Source organism: Narcine bancroftii, chromosome 9, assembly GCF_036971445.1.
Source record: "Narcine bancroftii isolate sNarBan1 chromosome 9, sNarBan1.hap1, whole genome shotgun sequence".
NCBI classification, from domain to species: domain Eukaryota; kingdom Metazoa; phylum Chordata; class Chondrichthyes; order Torpediniformes; family Narcinidae; genus Narcine; species Narcine bancroftii.
The window spans coordinates 110,944,459-110,960,330 of NC_091477.1; the positions used below are offsets into that span (position 1 = coordinate 110,944,459).

General features: G+C 38.6%; 1 protein-coding gene across 1 annotated transcript in view; it reads left to right on the forward strand.

Moving 5' to 3' along the window:
* agfg1a (ArfGAP with FG repeats 1a) overlaps positions 1-15,872 on the forward strand; it is a 53,684-nt gene that overhangs the window by 29,613 nt on the left and 8,199 nt on the right. The window contains 3 exon segments of the mRNA XM_069897299.1: positions 7,329-7,523; positions 8,616-8,688; positions 13,730-13,806. Of these exon segments, the coding sequence (XP_069753400.1) occupies positions 7,329-7,523; positions 8,616-8,688; positions 13,730-13,806 (345 nt within the window).

The window sequence follows — 15,872 nt, forward strand, 5'->3', positions numbered from 1 at the left end:
AATGTGGGGGGGGAAACTTAAGGTACATCATCAGACCTATATGGAACAAAATTTAATATTGAAGTACATGATTAAAAATGTGAACAGGTGACCAGAAGCTTGCTTGAAGAAGTGGATTTTAACAAGCATCTTAAAGATAGGAAGATGGATAGAGCAATAGAAGAAAGGGTTTTAGAACTTTGCTCTGGGTATTGTATAAGTATGATTGCTGGTGTTGGGTCAATTAAAATCAGGAATATACAGGAAGTCCGAATCGGAGAAGTACAGATGGTAAAGGGTTGCAGAACTTTTGTAGATTTGGAAAAGTTCAAAAGATTGAGGAAGGTTCAGAAGTTGAAAATGTTTATATTGTGGTTTCGCTGGCAGGAAGCCATTGTAAATTATTTTCTGTTGACATTGAAGGGCATCATTCATTCTACTGGGCCTTTTGCAGCTCTCCAAGCAATCTCAACAATCCAATTTCTCACTTATTTCTCATGACCATTAACCTTACCCTACCCACCTCATTCTCCTGCCACTATCGACAAATCATGATAACTGATTATCAGCAACTTTGGAATGTTGGAGGAAACATTAGCACTAGAGAAAAGCCACACAACCACTTACAGAGACTGCACAATCCACACCTGAGCACCCAGGTCAAAATCAAAGGTAAGCCACGAGTTTTATGCAGGACCAGGTCTAACTGCTGTGTTACCCTGATGCAATCAGGGAGCACAGTGATGGTTAAACAGGAAATGTAATCTGCAAGAAACAAAGTTTTCAAGGTCTTAGTTATGAAAGATGGGAACCAGACCTGGAGCGAATTGTAAGACCTCTACAAGGGAAGAAGGGGAAGTAGTAAAGGGAACATATCTGGAGAAAACAGATGAAAAGAGGGAGTTGTTATGATGATATTGAGTAACATTTATTTGGAATGGTCTTTTTAATCTCTGATAGTTGCTAAGGAGGCCAAGAGTTCATGGCAGAAAAACACAAAATTCTGGTTGTAGCAAATTCAACATGACTGTGCATCCTAAGAATGTCACAGGAACATAATCAAAGTAGGTTTGGCAAGGAGCCACATAGGGAAATAATGGGGCAGATGAATACGAATTTGGTGTTCCCAACAATTTGACAGTGGAGTAAAACATAAAAGTCTTCAGTACTGGAAGAGGAGATTCCACTGTCTAAATTTTTTTTTTAAAAGCTGAAGAAACTCAGCAGGTCAAAGAGTATACTTTGTACAGCAAAGATAAAGGTACATAGCCAATGTTTCGGGCTTGAGCCCTTCATGAAGCTTGAAATGTTGGTTATGTGTCTTTATCTTTGCTATATACTGTTTGCACCAAGGACTGCCTAAAGAAATCTCTTGGTGCCTGCCCCATTGACCACCGCCGGTGGGCTGATCTCGCCTCCAACCGTGCATCTTGGCGCCTCACAGTTCGGCGGGCAGCAACCTCCTTTGAAGAAGACCGCAGAGCCCACCTCACTGACAAAAGACAAAGGAGGAAAACCCCAACCCACCAATTTTCCCCTGCAACCGTGTCTGCCTGTCCCGCATCGGACTTGTCAGCCACCAACGAGCCTGCAGCTGACGTGGACATTTACCCCTCCATAAATCTCCATCCGCGAAGCCAAGCCAAAGAGAGAAATACTGTTTGACCTGCTGAGTTTCTCCAGCATTGTCTTTTGATTTAATTTAGACAGTGGAATCTCCTCTTCCAGTACTGAATGACAGACGTCGAGTGACAAATTGGTACTGAGATCAGGAAGGTTAGTGATGAGGTAAATTTGGAAAGTGATCTGCAGACATGTGGAACTGATGTTGTTTTGGATGACGTTGTTAAACAGTGCATATAAATTAGAAGTAATAGGAGTGCAAGGATGGATCACTGTAGGACTGGAAAAAAAACAAGATACCAAACCAAGGATCTCTGAATAAAAATGAAGGCATCATGGAGCTGATTTTCAATTGACCTACTTAAAGGTTCATTTTTTTTAAGTGGAAACGTTTGATAAGCAAACAGTATAAGCTGGAAATATCTAAATTGGAAACGGGGACCTTAAGGACCAAAGTTGCAAAAGCTGGAAATCTTTATCCTCCATCTCATTCCCAGGATACATTAAGCACTGTCATGTTTTTATACACCTACATAATCCCCATCTTCAGTTAAATAAATTGAAAATCATTTCTCCACACTATCACTTCCAAAGGAAAGTATGCAGCAACTTTATTGTATTAAAAGTTTGAAACTCAGCTTAAGCTGTAAAAGGTAGAATGAACTGCCAAGAAATATGTATATCAAATTTGTACTTTCTTTAGTTCTATTGAATTATTTCATTCTTTCTTGAAACACGCAAGAATAAAAAGCTTATCCAGGCAGGTCAATCCAAATGCGTGCAGCAGGTAGCGTAATAATAAAACAAAGTTCATGGTGTAGAGTTGTAGTGAGCCAGAAAGTCCAAGCTTTAGTGTTACTAGATAAAGTGCAGTAAAATTAAAACAGTGCAGGAGGACCATGAGAGGTCCATTCAAGAGTCGGATAATGCAGGAAAAATACTGGAGGTTTGTATTTTAAACACTAATAACACCTTTCCCATCTTTTGCAAATTGCATTCTCTGCAGTTTCCCTGATATTTGAAATATTAAACTTTTCCAATACAATAAGAAAATTTGAATTAGACTGTGTCAGAAATATTTAAGCTGTTTTAGTTATGTTCTCACCAGCTTTTACTTTTAGAAATGCTTCCTTTGATTTGACTCCACCTGGAAGGCCACACTTGTAAATTGTCCAAGTTAGTTTTCATTCATCTGTCTTCTATATGTATAACACTTGGTTGTTTAATTTCTGGTTGCAATTATACTGAAGCTTTTCCTTTCCCAGCCAGCTGACTGCAGCAAGGGTTCCTTTACTGTTGGCCACCTTGAGTTGCAGTGCCTCTGTATATAAACATCATTCATAATGCTACAGTAAAAGTCCTAAAATATGGACTGCTTGGCATTGGGTCAGTCTGTATATATGGGATTCTTGGGCAGTACTTTTAAAAGTCAAATTTAAGGAGAATAAAGAGGTGAACTTTGATAGTTTATTGATGAAACATTTTTTTCATATGAAACATTCCTTTCTGTGATTTCTGTGGTGGTTACACATTCACCCACACAAAAGCTCGCTAAATTTAAACAGTTCGAGTTTTTGAGAAGTCTGGATTCTTGGGTGGTCCAAATTTCTGGCATCTGGATTTTTGGACTTTTGCAGTTTTTATATTGTCAATCATATTGAATTATTTAATCCTTCTTGCACAAAATATTTTTCCCTTAGTATTCTTGTGTCTTGAATGCTGTAGATACTTAAATTCACTGCATAGTTTCCTAAAAAGTTTATAACAAATTGCCTGCTTGTGATACTTAGCAAAGTCATGAGAACACTTTGACACTTTAGGACTTCATAGTTAATACAAATTGATTTCACATCTGTAAAAGCATTGGTTAAACGCAGATCAAATAATCTAATGCTTCCTTAATTGCCTTGCCAATGCCATTTTGTTTCTGATTTCAACAATATTTTGTGTAGCAGGTCAGATTTTCCTGTTGAAACCGTTCAACCAAATATTGGACTTCCATGACCAAAGATATTTTTGTCATTTATTTTGGCTATGTTTAAAAGCACATGAAGGACAGACTTGTATTAAATTACCCTCCTTGAAGGTGTGTACTTAATTGGTTAAACCTTCTCTGCTTGCTTCTAGACTGCTAAGATTTCAACTGAAGATTTCTCATCGGGGTTTTTACTTAGTTTAAGATACCAATCATTTCCAAAAGCAGTGAAATCAATATAAAACAAGGAGCACGTTCCAAATACAAATGTTTTCCATCGCATTTTTGATAAATTTTGCCTAGCTTTAAACTTAATCAGATTAAATTAGAATCTGATTTCTAAAACTTGTCCAGTCAGTTTACTTCAGAATGGTTTTTATCTTTGTGCCACAAGCACAAAGAATATAAATTGCACACTTCCATATATGTTTGAAACTCTGCAGCTATAATGTGTGCCAAAGGACTTTGTCACTGCAAGGACAAACCTGGGAAAATTTTAGAGAGAAAAAGAACCTTGAATATTCTGGGGAATTTAAGGTGGCCTATTTTACTGTAGCTCAGCCGTAACCGTTCACACTTTTTAAAAAAACGTTGTCTATTTCTTTTTGAAATGTCCTTTAACTAAGTTGCTGAGTCACTGAGTAAAAGCAGTCCTGATTTTGAGGTAGTGAATCTTTACCCCAGAATATTGCGCAGGCAATACTTTTTTTGAAAAATTGAGAATTAAATGCTATGGTGATCTGGCACAGAGGAGGCATGGAGCAGATTAGCCATGATGATATTGAATAGTCGCTTATTCCTGCTCCTGTTACCTTGGATTCTTGTGAATATTAGCTTTGTTATTTGAGTACAATTTCCTCCGATCAATGGTGATGGGTTTCCCAGGCGACATGGATTGGGCACCATGTTGGGATGACAAGAGTCAGGATCTCTGCCATTTTGTTATGCACTGGCTCTCTAAACTCTAATGTAGAGGTGAAGTAAGATTTAAGGTGTTGGAATGTAAAACAATAATATTGTCTGTTCTATGGAATAATGACTTGCATGAATGTATCTAAGCAATAAGGGTTAAGGGCAGGTTCTCAACGTAGTGAGTGTGCTCCAGTCCCAAGGCTCTGGGTCATCTTTGCATCCTGTTATTTCATGCTGATGAAATGTGCATGAAACTGATGGCTCGTGACTCCACCATTCCTATACTGTCACACAGCATGTGCAGATATAGCTACTTACGCATGATGCTTTTACACATTATGATCCAAACCTTTAATATACTGGTTATTTGACTTCAAATGTATTCTAATAGTAACTATGAGACTCGCTAGCTGGCTTGATCATGAAGGATGAATGGCAGAAATTGTTCCTTAGAACATGTTGACTTATCACAGCGAATCTCTGTGAAAACCTATTCAGTGTGGTTCCCCCCCCCCCCCCCCCCCCCCCTGCCCCAACCAGGCCATTCTCAGCAAAATAGCAAGTGAAATGCAGCAGTTTTCCCATGTCTCAAACCATTTTCTTAGTTTATGATGCTTTCCAATTAAGGTGAGCAGAAAAATAGTAGATTTTGTTGGTCAAGTCATTTATACATGATTTCAAATCATGGCCTGTGTCTTGTTAGAGTGATGATGAGAACAGTCAGGGTTTGGTGTTAAACTGACAGCACACACTCTGAGCACACGTGATAAAAGATTAGGCGCAGCATAATGCTGATACAGCACCAGTGACGGGGGCTGTCTGTACATTCGCCCTGTGTCTGTGTGAGTTTCTTTCGGGTGCTCCAGTTTCTCCCATCCTTCAAAAAAAACATACCAGGGGTGGTAGGTCATTTGGGTATAATTGGACAGCACTGGCATGTGTGCCAAAAGGGCCTATTATCAGGCTGAATGTCTAAATTTAATTTAATTAAAAACTCTGTGTTGATGTCGGTGCTTTTCTGGTCTTCGTAGATGAAATCAGAACAGAATCAGTGATCTGATACAAGCTTCTACTGTTTCTGCATTATTCTTTGTAACAAAAATTTGTTGAATGAGATATTATTGAGTTTTTCCATGGTGGATTATTGACTGGTTAGTGATCCATTTTCAGGCTGAGGCAAACTGGGTTACTATTTGTGAATTGGTATTTCCCTCAGAACACAAAAATTCTGCAACTTTTAAAAATAAAATAATGTATTTCCATACATTCTTTGATATTTGAGTTTCTGTCTTGATTTCAAGTTTGAATCCCAAACTTAGTCATGCTTCTCTTGTTTGTTCCCTGGTTTGAATCAGTCAACTTGGCCATTATTGTAAGTAAAACACAAAAGTTTGCAGATACCATGATTGAAGTAAAAACACAATGCTGGAGAAACTCAGCAGGTCAGTGTACTTTATAGAGCAACGAATATAACCATTTACGGAGTGGAAACAGGCCATGCTGGCCTTTCGAGTCCACACTGGTTCACTGATTTTGTGCGCCCTCTTCAGGCATTGGTCCCGGTAGATCTTCATTCAATAACGATGGGCAGTTTGACCTTTTGTTCAGCCACACAGCATTAAACAAAATGCTTTGAGATCAACACCATATTAAATACCTCAGGCTCTTTGATAATGGGAAAGATGACATACATATATTACAGACCTTAGGGAAAGCATCTATGGCAGCAGAAAAGTGGGCCTAAAATGAGGTGCACACAGAGAATTTTGGAGCACATAAAATGTATTTCTTTATCAAACACCCATCTTCCACCTTAATTCATCTTTCTGTATAGCCAACATTGTGGCCTTGGTCCCTTCATCAACATATGATACTTTGATGAAGGGCTTAAGCCCAAAATGTTGGTTCTGTATCTTTGCTGTATAAAGTACACTGTCTGACCTGCTGAGTTTCTTTTGCATTGTGTTTTCACTTGGCCATTATTATTGATGGAGGCCATGGTTGCCCTACATGTGGCAGATGATTGCAGTTCCTGTTGGTGAATTTGCTAGTGAACTGCTGGTATGTGGCTCCACGCATTTGTGGAATTGATGGAGAGGAAATGAGGATCTTGTGGGGTTTTAATAGGATTAAAAACATCAAAGCAAGAGGTGAATGTGTAGTTGAGCAGAGCAATAGCTACAGAAAGATCAACAAGGGTTATTACAAGGAAACCCTGCAATTAGTGTAGAATATTCTAACATTTCTTGTGTCTGATGAGGATGATTGAGTCTTGGAGAATTTGCTGAGCGGTGTACAAAGAACTCTTTAGTATTCATTAAATTCAAACCTTGCCATCTAATTGATTAGTCTGAATGGTATGTGAGAATGTATTCTCTTTTCAGACATTCATCACTTGTAGAAGTTAGATTTTTTGGGAAATCTCTAGTGAACCATTACTCCTTTGGCAGGATACCTTCATTTTATGGTCCTTTTTTAAACGGGATTGCTCATGACTCTAAATGCATGTCACTTGTCCAGTTGGATTCCTACATGTCTTTCAGATGTAATTGGCACTGGGAGTGTTCATTGTCTGAGTTAGCTTCCATGGTGTCCTGTCATTCAGTTCAACTACGGACAGCCAGTCTATTTCAAGAATGTATTATGCTAGATGAAGAATATTACTTCTGCAGTTCAGTGATTTTTTTTAGATTATTAAGTATAAAATCTGATTGTAATGCAGATATGTTTAGTTCCAAATGATCCTGTTGCTCATTTGTAACTACAGCTTGATGGTGTTAAGAGTTCAGTCATCTTGATGGCAAGTTTTCTCCAAATCCTCTTGTTCTTCTTTCATCAGGTGGAGCCTCTGCATCAACAAATGCTAATTTTGCAAATTTTGATAACTTCCCAAAATCTTCTAGTGCCGACTTTGGAGCTTTCTGTTCCTCTGGAAATGATACATCAGCCATCAAAGTGCAAGCGGTTAATGAGGATAAATATGCAGCCCTTGCTGACCTGGACAGTGCTTTCAGCAACAATACCCAAACGCAAGGTAAGATCACTTGGAAGTTACTCAACTGCAGCAAGTCATTAAATCATTTGGCAGTTGTCATCAGCCCTTCTCTACCTAATTCAAATAACTCTTTGACACATGAGCTTGGCATATGATGTTATTTTGAGGAAGGTGTGCCCTTACAGATGAACCTCAATGTTTCACTAACAACCTGTGTTTCAGAAGTAGGATTGGAAATATCTACCTGACATGGTGTTTACATCTTCTCAATATTCATGCTCAGTCCCAGAGGCCTGAATACAGGAATTTAGGTTGGCATTTCTGTCTAATACAAAAGGAACATTTCATCCTGTGTGAGATTGGCACAGTTGCCTTTACAGCACGAGCGATCGGGACCGGACCTGGTTTCGAATCCGCACTGTCTGTAAGAAGTTTGTATGTTCTCCCTATGTCCGCATAGGTTTTCTCCGGAGGCTCCGGTTTCCTCCCGCCCTTCAAAAAAATATATCTCCGGGGTTGTAGCTCAATTGGGAATAATTGACTGGCTCGTGGGCCAAAAGAGCCCATTATCGTGCTGTATGTCTAATTTACTTTAAATTGAATTTAAAATATTAAACTGAGCCCTTGAATACTCCTGTGGTTGCATTTAAATAAACCTTCAGCATTGTTTAAAAGGAGTTTGCACGGAGTAATATTTCTCCCTCTGTCAGTATTTTTTAAACTGATTATTTGGCTTGCATTATTTTCTACTTTTCGCTGGTGGCTTAATTGAATGTAATGTGACATAAAAGGATCACATGTTCCTTCTCTCATTTTGTAGCTCAGCATAAATCAACAGATAAACACCTGTCCAGATAATTGCTGAGTCTTTCTGTTAAAACCATTCGCTGTAAATCAAACCACATCATTTGTTGGAGTTGTTTTGAAATCCTTTAAATTTGATGAACTTCAGCAATTACCTGCTGCTGAGATAATTTGCCTCTAACAATTGCATATATTTGTAGTGCTAAAAAGGAATGCTATTTAATGTAATATTTTTTTCAAAATGTAACATTTGTTATTTTGAACTTCTGAAGTTTTGTTTTCTGAGCTCCATGATCGTATTTGTGACCTGCTTTCTTTTGTGTATAGGGGCAAGTAGTTTCGGCTCAGCGTCTGTTGGACCATCTGTGATGACTGCCAATCAGTCAAGCTCGGCAAACAAGTATGCAGCCATAGCAGAATTATATAATGTCTTTAGTTGTTCTGCACCCTCTAATAATGTATTTAGTACAAGCAGGTAAAGTGCACTATCTCCCTGTCACTTTAGAATATCGACTTCCTAAACTCAAATCAGAAACACCACCCACAGGAAAATTATGATCCTGGGAGATGAGGCCACACTGAAGAGCTCACCTTGTGAATTAACCTCAGAGATGGTTTTAGGTGAAAATTCGTGATAAATTTGTGGGGTGTGATTTTGCTTCATTGCACTCCAGTGGCATGCTTTCCGTTTAACACCTGAGTAATACTGTACTTCACCACAGTATTGAATTGCTGGTAAATTTATGGATTACGCTAATTATTAAAGCTTAAGCTATTAAATTGTAGCTTTGCTTATAATGTATTTACAAGCAAATGTCTTTTCTTTACAAACCTAGACTGTTAGTGCATACTTCTTCATTCTTTGAAAGAAGTTATGCTTCTGCAAAAAAAAATAGGCCATTACACCCAACTAATTACGAGAGGGACGAGAAGAATGTCAAATTGCCATGGTTGGTCACTTTAGAGGGCTTAATACCAGTGCATTTATCTTGATCAAAAAATCCTCCTCCCATTCTGATCTTTTATTTTAAGCATGACCTTGGCTCTTTAGCTATTTGAGACAACGTTGTTCTTGATGTTGGTGTATAAATCTTAAATGATATATATTAAATGATGAGGCTTTCCACTATATGATTAGACACAGGTAACTAGTTTATCTCCCATCTTCTACTTCACATCTTCTCTCAGGTATGCACTGACCAGAAGTCTGTATTAGTTCCATGAAAACTTGTTCCTTACCTGGGTCTGTAAGTCTTGTATATCTTGAAACCTGAGTCAGCACAGAGGGCAAATTTTAGATATTCTTTTGTATGGAGAGAACTTTTTTAAGCTGCAGTTGGAAGGTTGCAGAAAACTGATGAGAACAGTGCAGCGTGGGGACAGGTTATTTGTCCCATGATGTCTGCACTGAACATTATGTCCAAATTAAATTCTGACTCTTCTGCCTTCACATGATGCATATCCTCCCATTCCCTGCATGTGAATGTGCCTCTCTAGAAACCTCATAATTGATACAATCATATCTGCTTCCACCACTATCCTTGCAGCTCATTCCTAGCACCCATCACACTCTGTTTAAACAAAAAACTTGCATATCTTTTCTCTCCTCACTTTAAACATATGTATGTCCTCTAATATGTAACATTTTACCCAAGGATAAAGATTCTGACTGTCTCTGCCTCTCTTAATTTTATATACTATGATCAGTTCTCCCTTCAAACTCCAACACTCCAGAGAGAAAAGCCCACTAAGCCTAGCAACATCCTGCTAAATCTCTCCTGCATCTTTTTCAAAGCCTCCACACTCTTTCTGATACGCAATGCCCCAAGTTTAGCCTAACCAATTTTATATAGTTGCAACGGGACTTCCTTACCCTTGTATTTGGTGCTCCAACCAAAGCAAGCATGTTTTTACATACTGTTTTTACCACCCTATCTGGTGTATAATTTCTGGGTCTTTTCCTCTCCCTTCCTGAACAAATGAACAACACTGGCTGCTCTCCATTCCTCCGGGACCTTTGCTGGTGAGCCTTTCCATTGTTAATTTCTGGACATTGTGGTGCCTCGTAAATGTAGATACCATGAACTGGAAAAAATAAAACTACGGTCATAAATTTAGAAGCAGGCCCCCGCATAACCATAGGGAGAAGAGCAGAAATGGTAGTCCTGCATGGACTGGTATTAAAGCTCCTATTAGAGATGAAATGAGGAAAATCTCAACATCATGAAGCCTCAAAGTTTTTCAAATAATTTATTAATTCTGGAACAGTGTTGCAAAATGTACTCCAATAAACATTTAATAAGACAGTGGGGATTAGGGGGCATCGTGGCTGGGTGATTTCTTTAGGGTTCTTCCCCATTCACAATTTATTTAAATCAAGATGGTACAAAGGAGGAAAGATTCAAACTGCTCTTCATTTCTGCCTTGAATTTTTTTAGTTTGGACCCTCATGCTACACAGAATTCCTTAGCTCAAAAACTGATGAAGCAGCATACTGTAATGGCCGTAACATGCAAGGGTAGTAATATTTCGGACTTATCCTGCAAACTTGTATCCCATTCAGTTACCTCCTCCCTAAAATGCATCCAAGTTTGGATTTCTATCCACTGTACTTTGTTTTTGCCTCCATGCAATAAATCAATAAATGCAAAGACAGCTTAAAGTTTGTAAAAATTTCATAGGAAAATCAAATAAATAAATTGAGATTTAACCGCTCCTCTCATTGATCAGAAGATATTAGTCTTCAGAATAGTCTCACAATTCCCAAGTTTTCATTGTTCATGAAAATGTTCAAATTCTTGCCGTGAATTATTTTCAACTTTTGGTGATTCAGTCATTTGGCTACTTGGAAAGCATTATGAAAACAACTGCATTTTTTTTAAAAATTGGGTCAGTACTGTTTGCTTTGCAGTTAGTAATTTTCTAGATCGGAAGCAAAACTATGCTTGCTGTTCTCGGAGTATGTGTGAAATTTCTGTTCATTTGGTTTATTACATAAGGAACATTAAACCACATAACTTTCTTTCCCCTCACAGATCAGGTAGAACTTGTTGCACACAGTATCACAAATAGATTTAAGTGAAATGAAAATGTGTCTTGTTTGCATTTGTTAAGACTCCACACATCATTTGGGCAAGGATAGAAATACTGCCAGTAAAATCAGATGGCTGCCTGTCCCTTCCAGAGATCTCAGTCCAGAACTACATGATCTTCACTTACTAGTAAAACTACCAACCTCTCTGCCCTCTGCTGCATTGTCTCCTTCTTTGCTTGTAGGTGAGATAAACATCATACAGATTGTCCAATCCATTCTTGTGGCAAAAAATAGCCTGTTCGTTGATTTGACCACAAATTTTTGCAAGTGTTCTCATAGTTCTATGATATTAACTATTTTGAAATCCTGCAATGCATTCAGGATGTAATTGTAATTTAATCACAGGCTTCAAAATCATGGATATAATGCCATTAAAATAACACTCTTTTGGTCACAAGAAAAGAACAAGTAACTAAATACTTTAATTCCTATTAATTGCATTTAAAGAGCAGACTTTTTTAAGAAGTGTTGTTGGTTCCTATTGGGAAAGAGCTGTCTATTAATTTAAAAAGCTGCTTTGTTAATTATAATTCTCAAGCTAATCAATTAAAAGATGCTGCCTTTAAGATTGAATGGGATTAGCTCGCTGGGTGGCCACTTATCCACCATCTGATCTTCTGCTTGGAAGTGCAGCCACATTAGGACTGAACTCGAACATGAATGTTGGGATTATTTTTTGAGTCGTGCCCATCTGTCTGTGGGCCTATGTGTGTTGTGAGTTCAGCCTCCGGGGGTGTAATTATCCTGTCACATTGGGGATTTGATGGAAATTCATCTGGAACAGCAATCTTATCAAGGGCACTGAATCAAGAAATCCTAAAAAGGGAATGTGTTACTGAAGGAAAAGATTATTAGTGAAAAATGCCCTGAATTGGAGGGTGACATAAAGGTGAAAAATTAAATATAATATGATCAAGAAATTAGCTGCATTTAGTCTGACATTTTGTGTCCTTGAACTCTGCTCTAATAAGGGCATTAAGAAAATCCTTAATATCACCAAAGTTTCTGTTGGTAGCTCTGCCAGGTATCTGTGGTGCCTGCCTGGATATTGGCATATAATATCTGTTCAGTTTGACTTTAAGTTAGGAAAAATGTATCTATTTTCACATCACCAAGAAGGTCAGAATCCATATATTTGTGTGTTATTCCCCATTTAGTACACATTTAAAGCGCATTTTATTTCATAGCCAAGAAACACCATTCTCTAAGCATGAGCTTATTGTAATTTATTTCCTGGTGCGTTTTTTTTTCTACATCTCATTAATCCAACATGCCTTCTCTCATCTGCAGGGAAGCTCCTGCTGTCTGGTAGATCTGGGCTTAATGTGTCCCTTTATTCGAAAACAGATGGATCTTTAGGAGAAGCTGCAGTGGGAAGCAGAAGCAGACCATTTAACCAGACTGGTTTGTGCCGCATTGATGCTTCTGTGAGCCGACTCCCATCGCTCCAAATCTGTCCTTGTTTAAATGCACCAGTGCTTTTAAAAAAAAAAAAGAAATGCTTTGCTTACCTCCAGATATTGTTTGAGGGCAGTTTAGGATTTTCCCTCTACTTTGAATGAACCTTGGGGTTTTCTTGAGTAGCACCTAATTGAAATAATTTTTTTTATAAACATTCCTTGTTTTCAAGGATTCCAATCATATCAACAGAGCTCGTTAGTGCTCTGATATATTAATATTTTCAGTTACTAAAACCATTTCCTTTTGCTGTCTATAGAGCACCCTAAAATTATTACATGTTTAATAGTTCTATTTATTCTAGTGTTACAGGCAAGGGTTTTCTCTCCTTCCTAAAGATCATAAGAGAGTGAATCTACGCATCTCTTCACAAACCTGAATATACCGCCTCTGGTTGAAAAGAACTGGAGATGACACAGCATTGGGGCAATCTATATAGACACAGTAAGTGAAGATCACACAGATCTGACCTGAAACCTCTTAAAGGAACAGGTATATCTGATTTTCGTATCCCCCCGGTAATGTATTTCACTTCACCTATGGTATATGGAGTCTAAACTTCCTTCAGAGCACAATTATTGCACCGAGAAGTGAGTAAACCACCTTCAAATGGAAGTTGATTATAACCTTGTGTGGTGTTGAGGGGCTGAATACAATCAGCTTCCAATGTCCAGCCAAGATTCTGTTTTAAATTGTTTCCACTTTCTCCTGCTTTCCCAGATCCACAATCAAATGATTTTAGCTCAAGGTGCTGTTAATTCTGGACATTTATTAATGAAGCAGTTCTGAAAAATGGCAGGCTTGATGGATTTTGAGAACTATTGATTCTAATGCCTTGCTCTTCTCTATTACCTTTGGAGACTGTTATAAAGATTGTTCTCTCCTGCAGTGTGTTTGGGACAGTTCAAAGTGGAACAACAGCACAGGGTCACCCAGGAGTCAGCACTGCACCACCAACATTTGGAGGTAAATGATTTATTTTACTTTGATAATATTTGCATTTGAACAGCATTAGAATAATTAGGCAACACAATGTCAAAACCAGTCCAGCTGAGTTCTCCAGTGATCCAGTTTCAATCCTAACTCCAGTGCCATCTGAGGGAACTTTACACATTCATGTAGCAGCCATGTAGGTTTCCTCCCAAGGTTCTAGTTGCTTCCAACGATGTGCGGGTTGGTTGATTAATTGGCTATTGTGTGGTAAAATCGATGAGATTTTGGGGAAATTGTTTGCAGGGTAATTAACTGTGGAATGGGACTGTCCTATAAGATGGCATAGACTTGATGGGCTAAACATTGGAAAATATAGAAGTACTGTATTACAAGTACTGCCATCTAAATTTCAGATTGGTTAATAATAGTGATAAAAAGCTATAGTAATGTGCTTTACCTATCTGTTAGCTCACCTACTATGAGAGAAAGACCACTGTCTATTTTGCCTCTCATTCATCCATCTTGGTATATTTAAATTTAAATATACAGCACAGTAACAGGCCCTACCAGGTTGTGCCAGCCAAACACCCCCTTACGTTTTGAAGGGTGGGCGGAAACCGGAGCACCTGGAGGAAACCCACGCAGACATAGAGAGAATATACAAATTCTTTACAGACAGCACCGGATTCGAACCCGCGTCGATAAATCTTCGTCCGCGAAGCCAAGCCAAAGAAGAAAGAAGAAATGCTACTCTAACTGTGCCACCCCTTTACCACAACTTTTAATGATCAGCAAATGATTAAACCAAATTACTTTTTGTGGGTTTTATTAGCATCATAAGACCTCAACAAGGACCATTGAAATCACAGATCATTCCCTCACTCATTGACTCTCTCCTTGTGCCTGTACTGTATTCTCAGAAGGTTCCCTGGAACCTGTTTCCCCCCTATACATCACAAGTATGGCTGATCGGATTACAAAGGCAAAGCCACATTTCTGCCAATCTTTGGAACTTTTTTCATCTCTCACTCTCCCATCAAAATTGCTATCTTCCAATCAGTGGAGCCTTCCCTGAATGCAGGGATCTCTGGCAAATGAAGACTACCCCTGCCATTAGCTTCGCTAACCACTTTTATCTGAAGCCAGGGAGCTGCTAGCTCGCAGCCTCATCAATTTGCTCATTACCACTTCCCTGAACCTCCCTCTCCCTTCAGTTGTAGGTCCTGTAGTGCAGTACAATACTTCTTTTTGCCAGCTTTCTACATTTCATTGTTAGCTCCCTAGGGCTCTATTTCTTTAACTCTTGTGCATTCAAAATATCTGCTGAAACTCTTATTTGATTTTGCATTTCTAATTAGCTTTTTAGGTGTTTTTTTTTCCTTATTGAGACTGCCCATGACTATCTGATGCTTCCAGATATTATACAGATTAAAAATGTTTTGAAGTACAGGTAATCCTTGACTTACGACCATAATTAGGACTGAAAGATTCGTCGCATCTCAAAATGGACGCAAGTCAGAATTTTGCCTGCACGCATGTAGTACCAAAATCTTAAAGCAAACTTTTTAATTGAATGTTGTATTTGACAAACTATTTCAGGGATACAGTGCATGTAAGAGCCAAAATGTGCATGTGTACTTTTGTAAGTCAGTGTCCCGGGGTCCATAGGCTGGGCACGGCCCTCGTGATTCCTCTGCGCATACATGAATCTTCAGTTGACGCATGTGTGATGGGTTCACATATTAGAGTTCGGTTGGCACATGTGCAAGAGTTAAGCGCCCTGGCGATATTGAATTTGTGCCCTTAACTTGCGCATTCACCATCCGAACTCCACTATGCGAACCCATCATGCATGCACCAATTGAAGACGCGCATTTACACAGGAATCAAGAGGTTGCGCCCAGCCTATGGACCCCGGGACACTAACTAACAAAGTATGCACATTTGGGCTCTTACATACCCTGTATCCCTATTCTAGTTTGCCAAATACAATATAATCCATGAAAATTTTATATTTTTTCTTATTTTTTTTTTAAATTCAGTCATATGTGTGGATAGTTGCAAGTCGGGGAGTACCTGTATCATTTTTATAATAATGA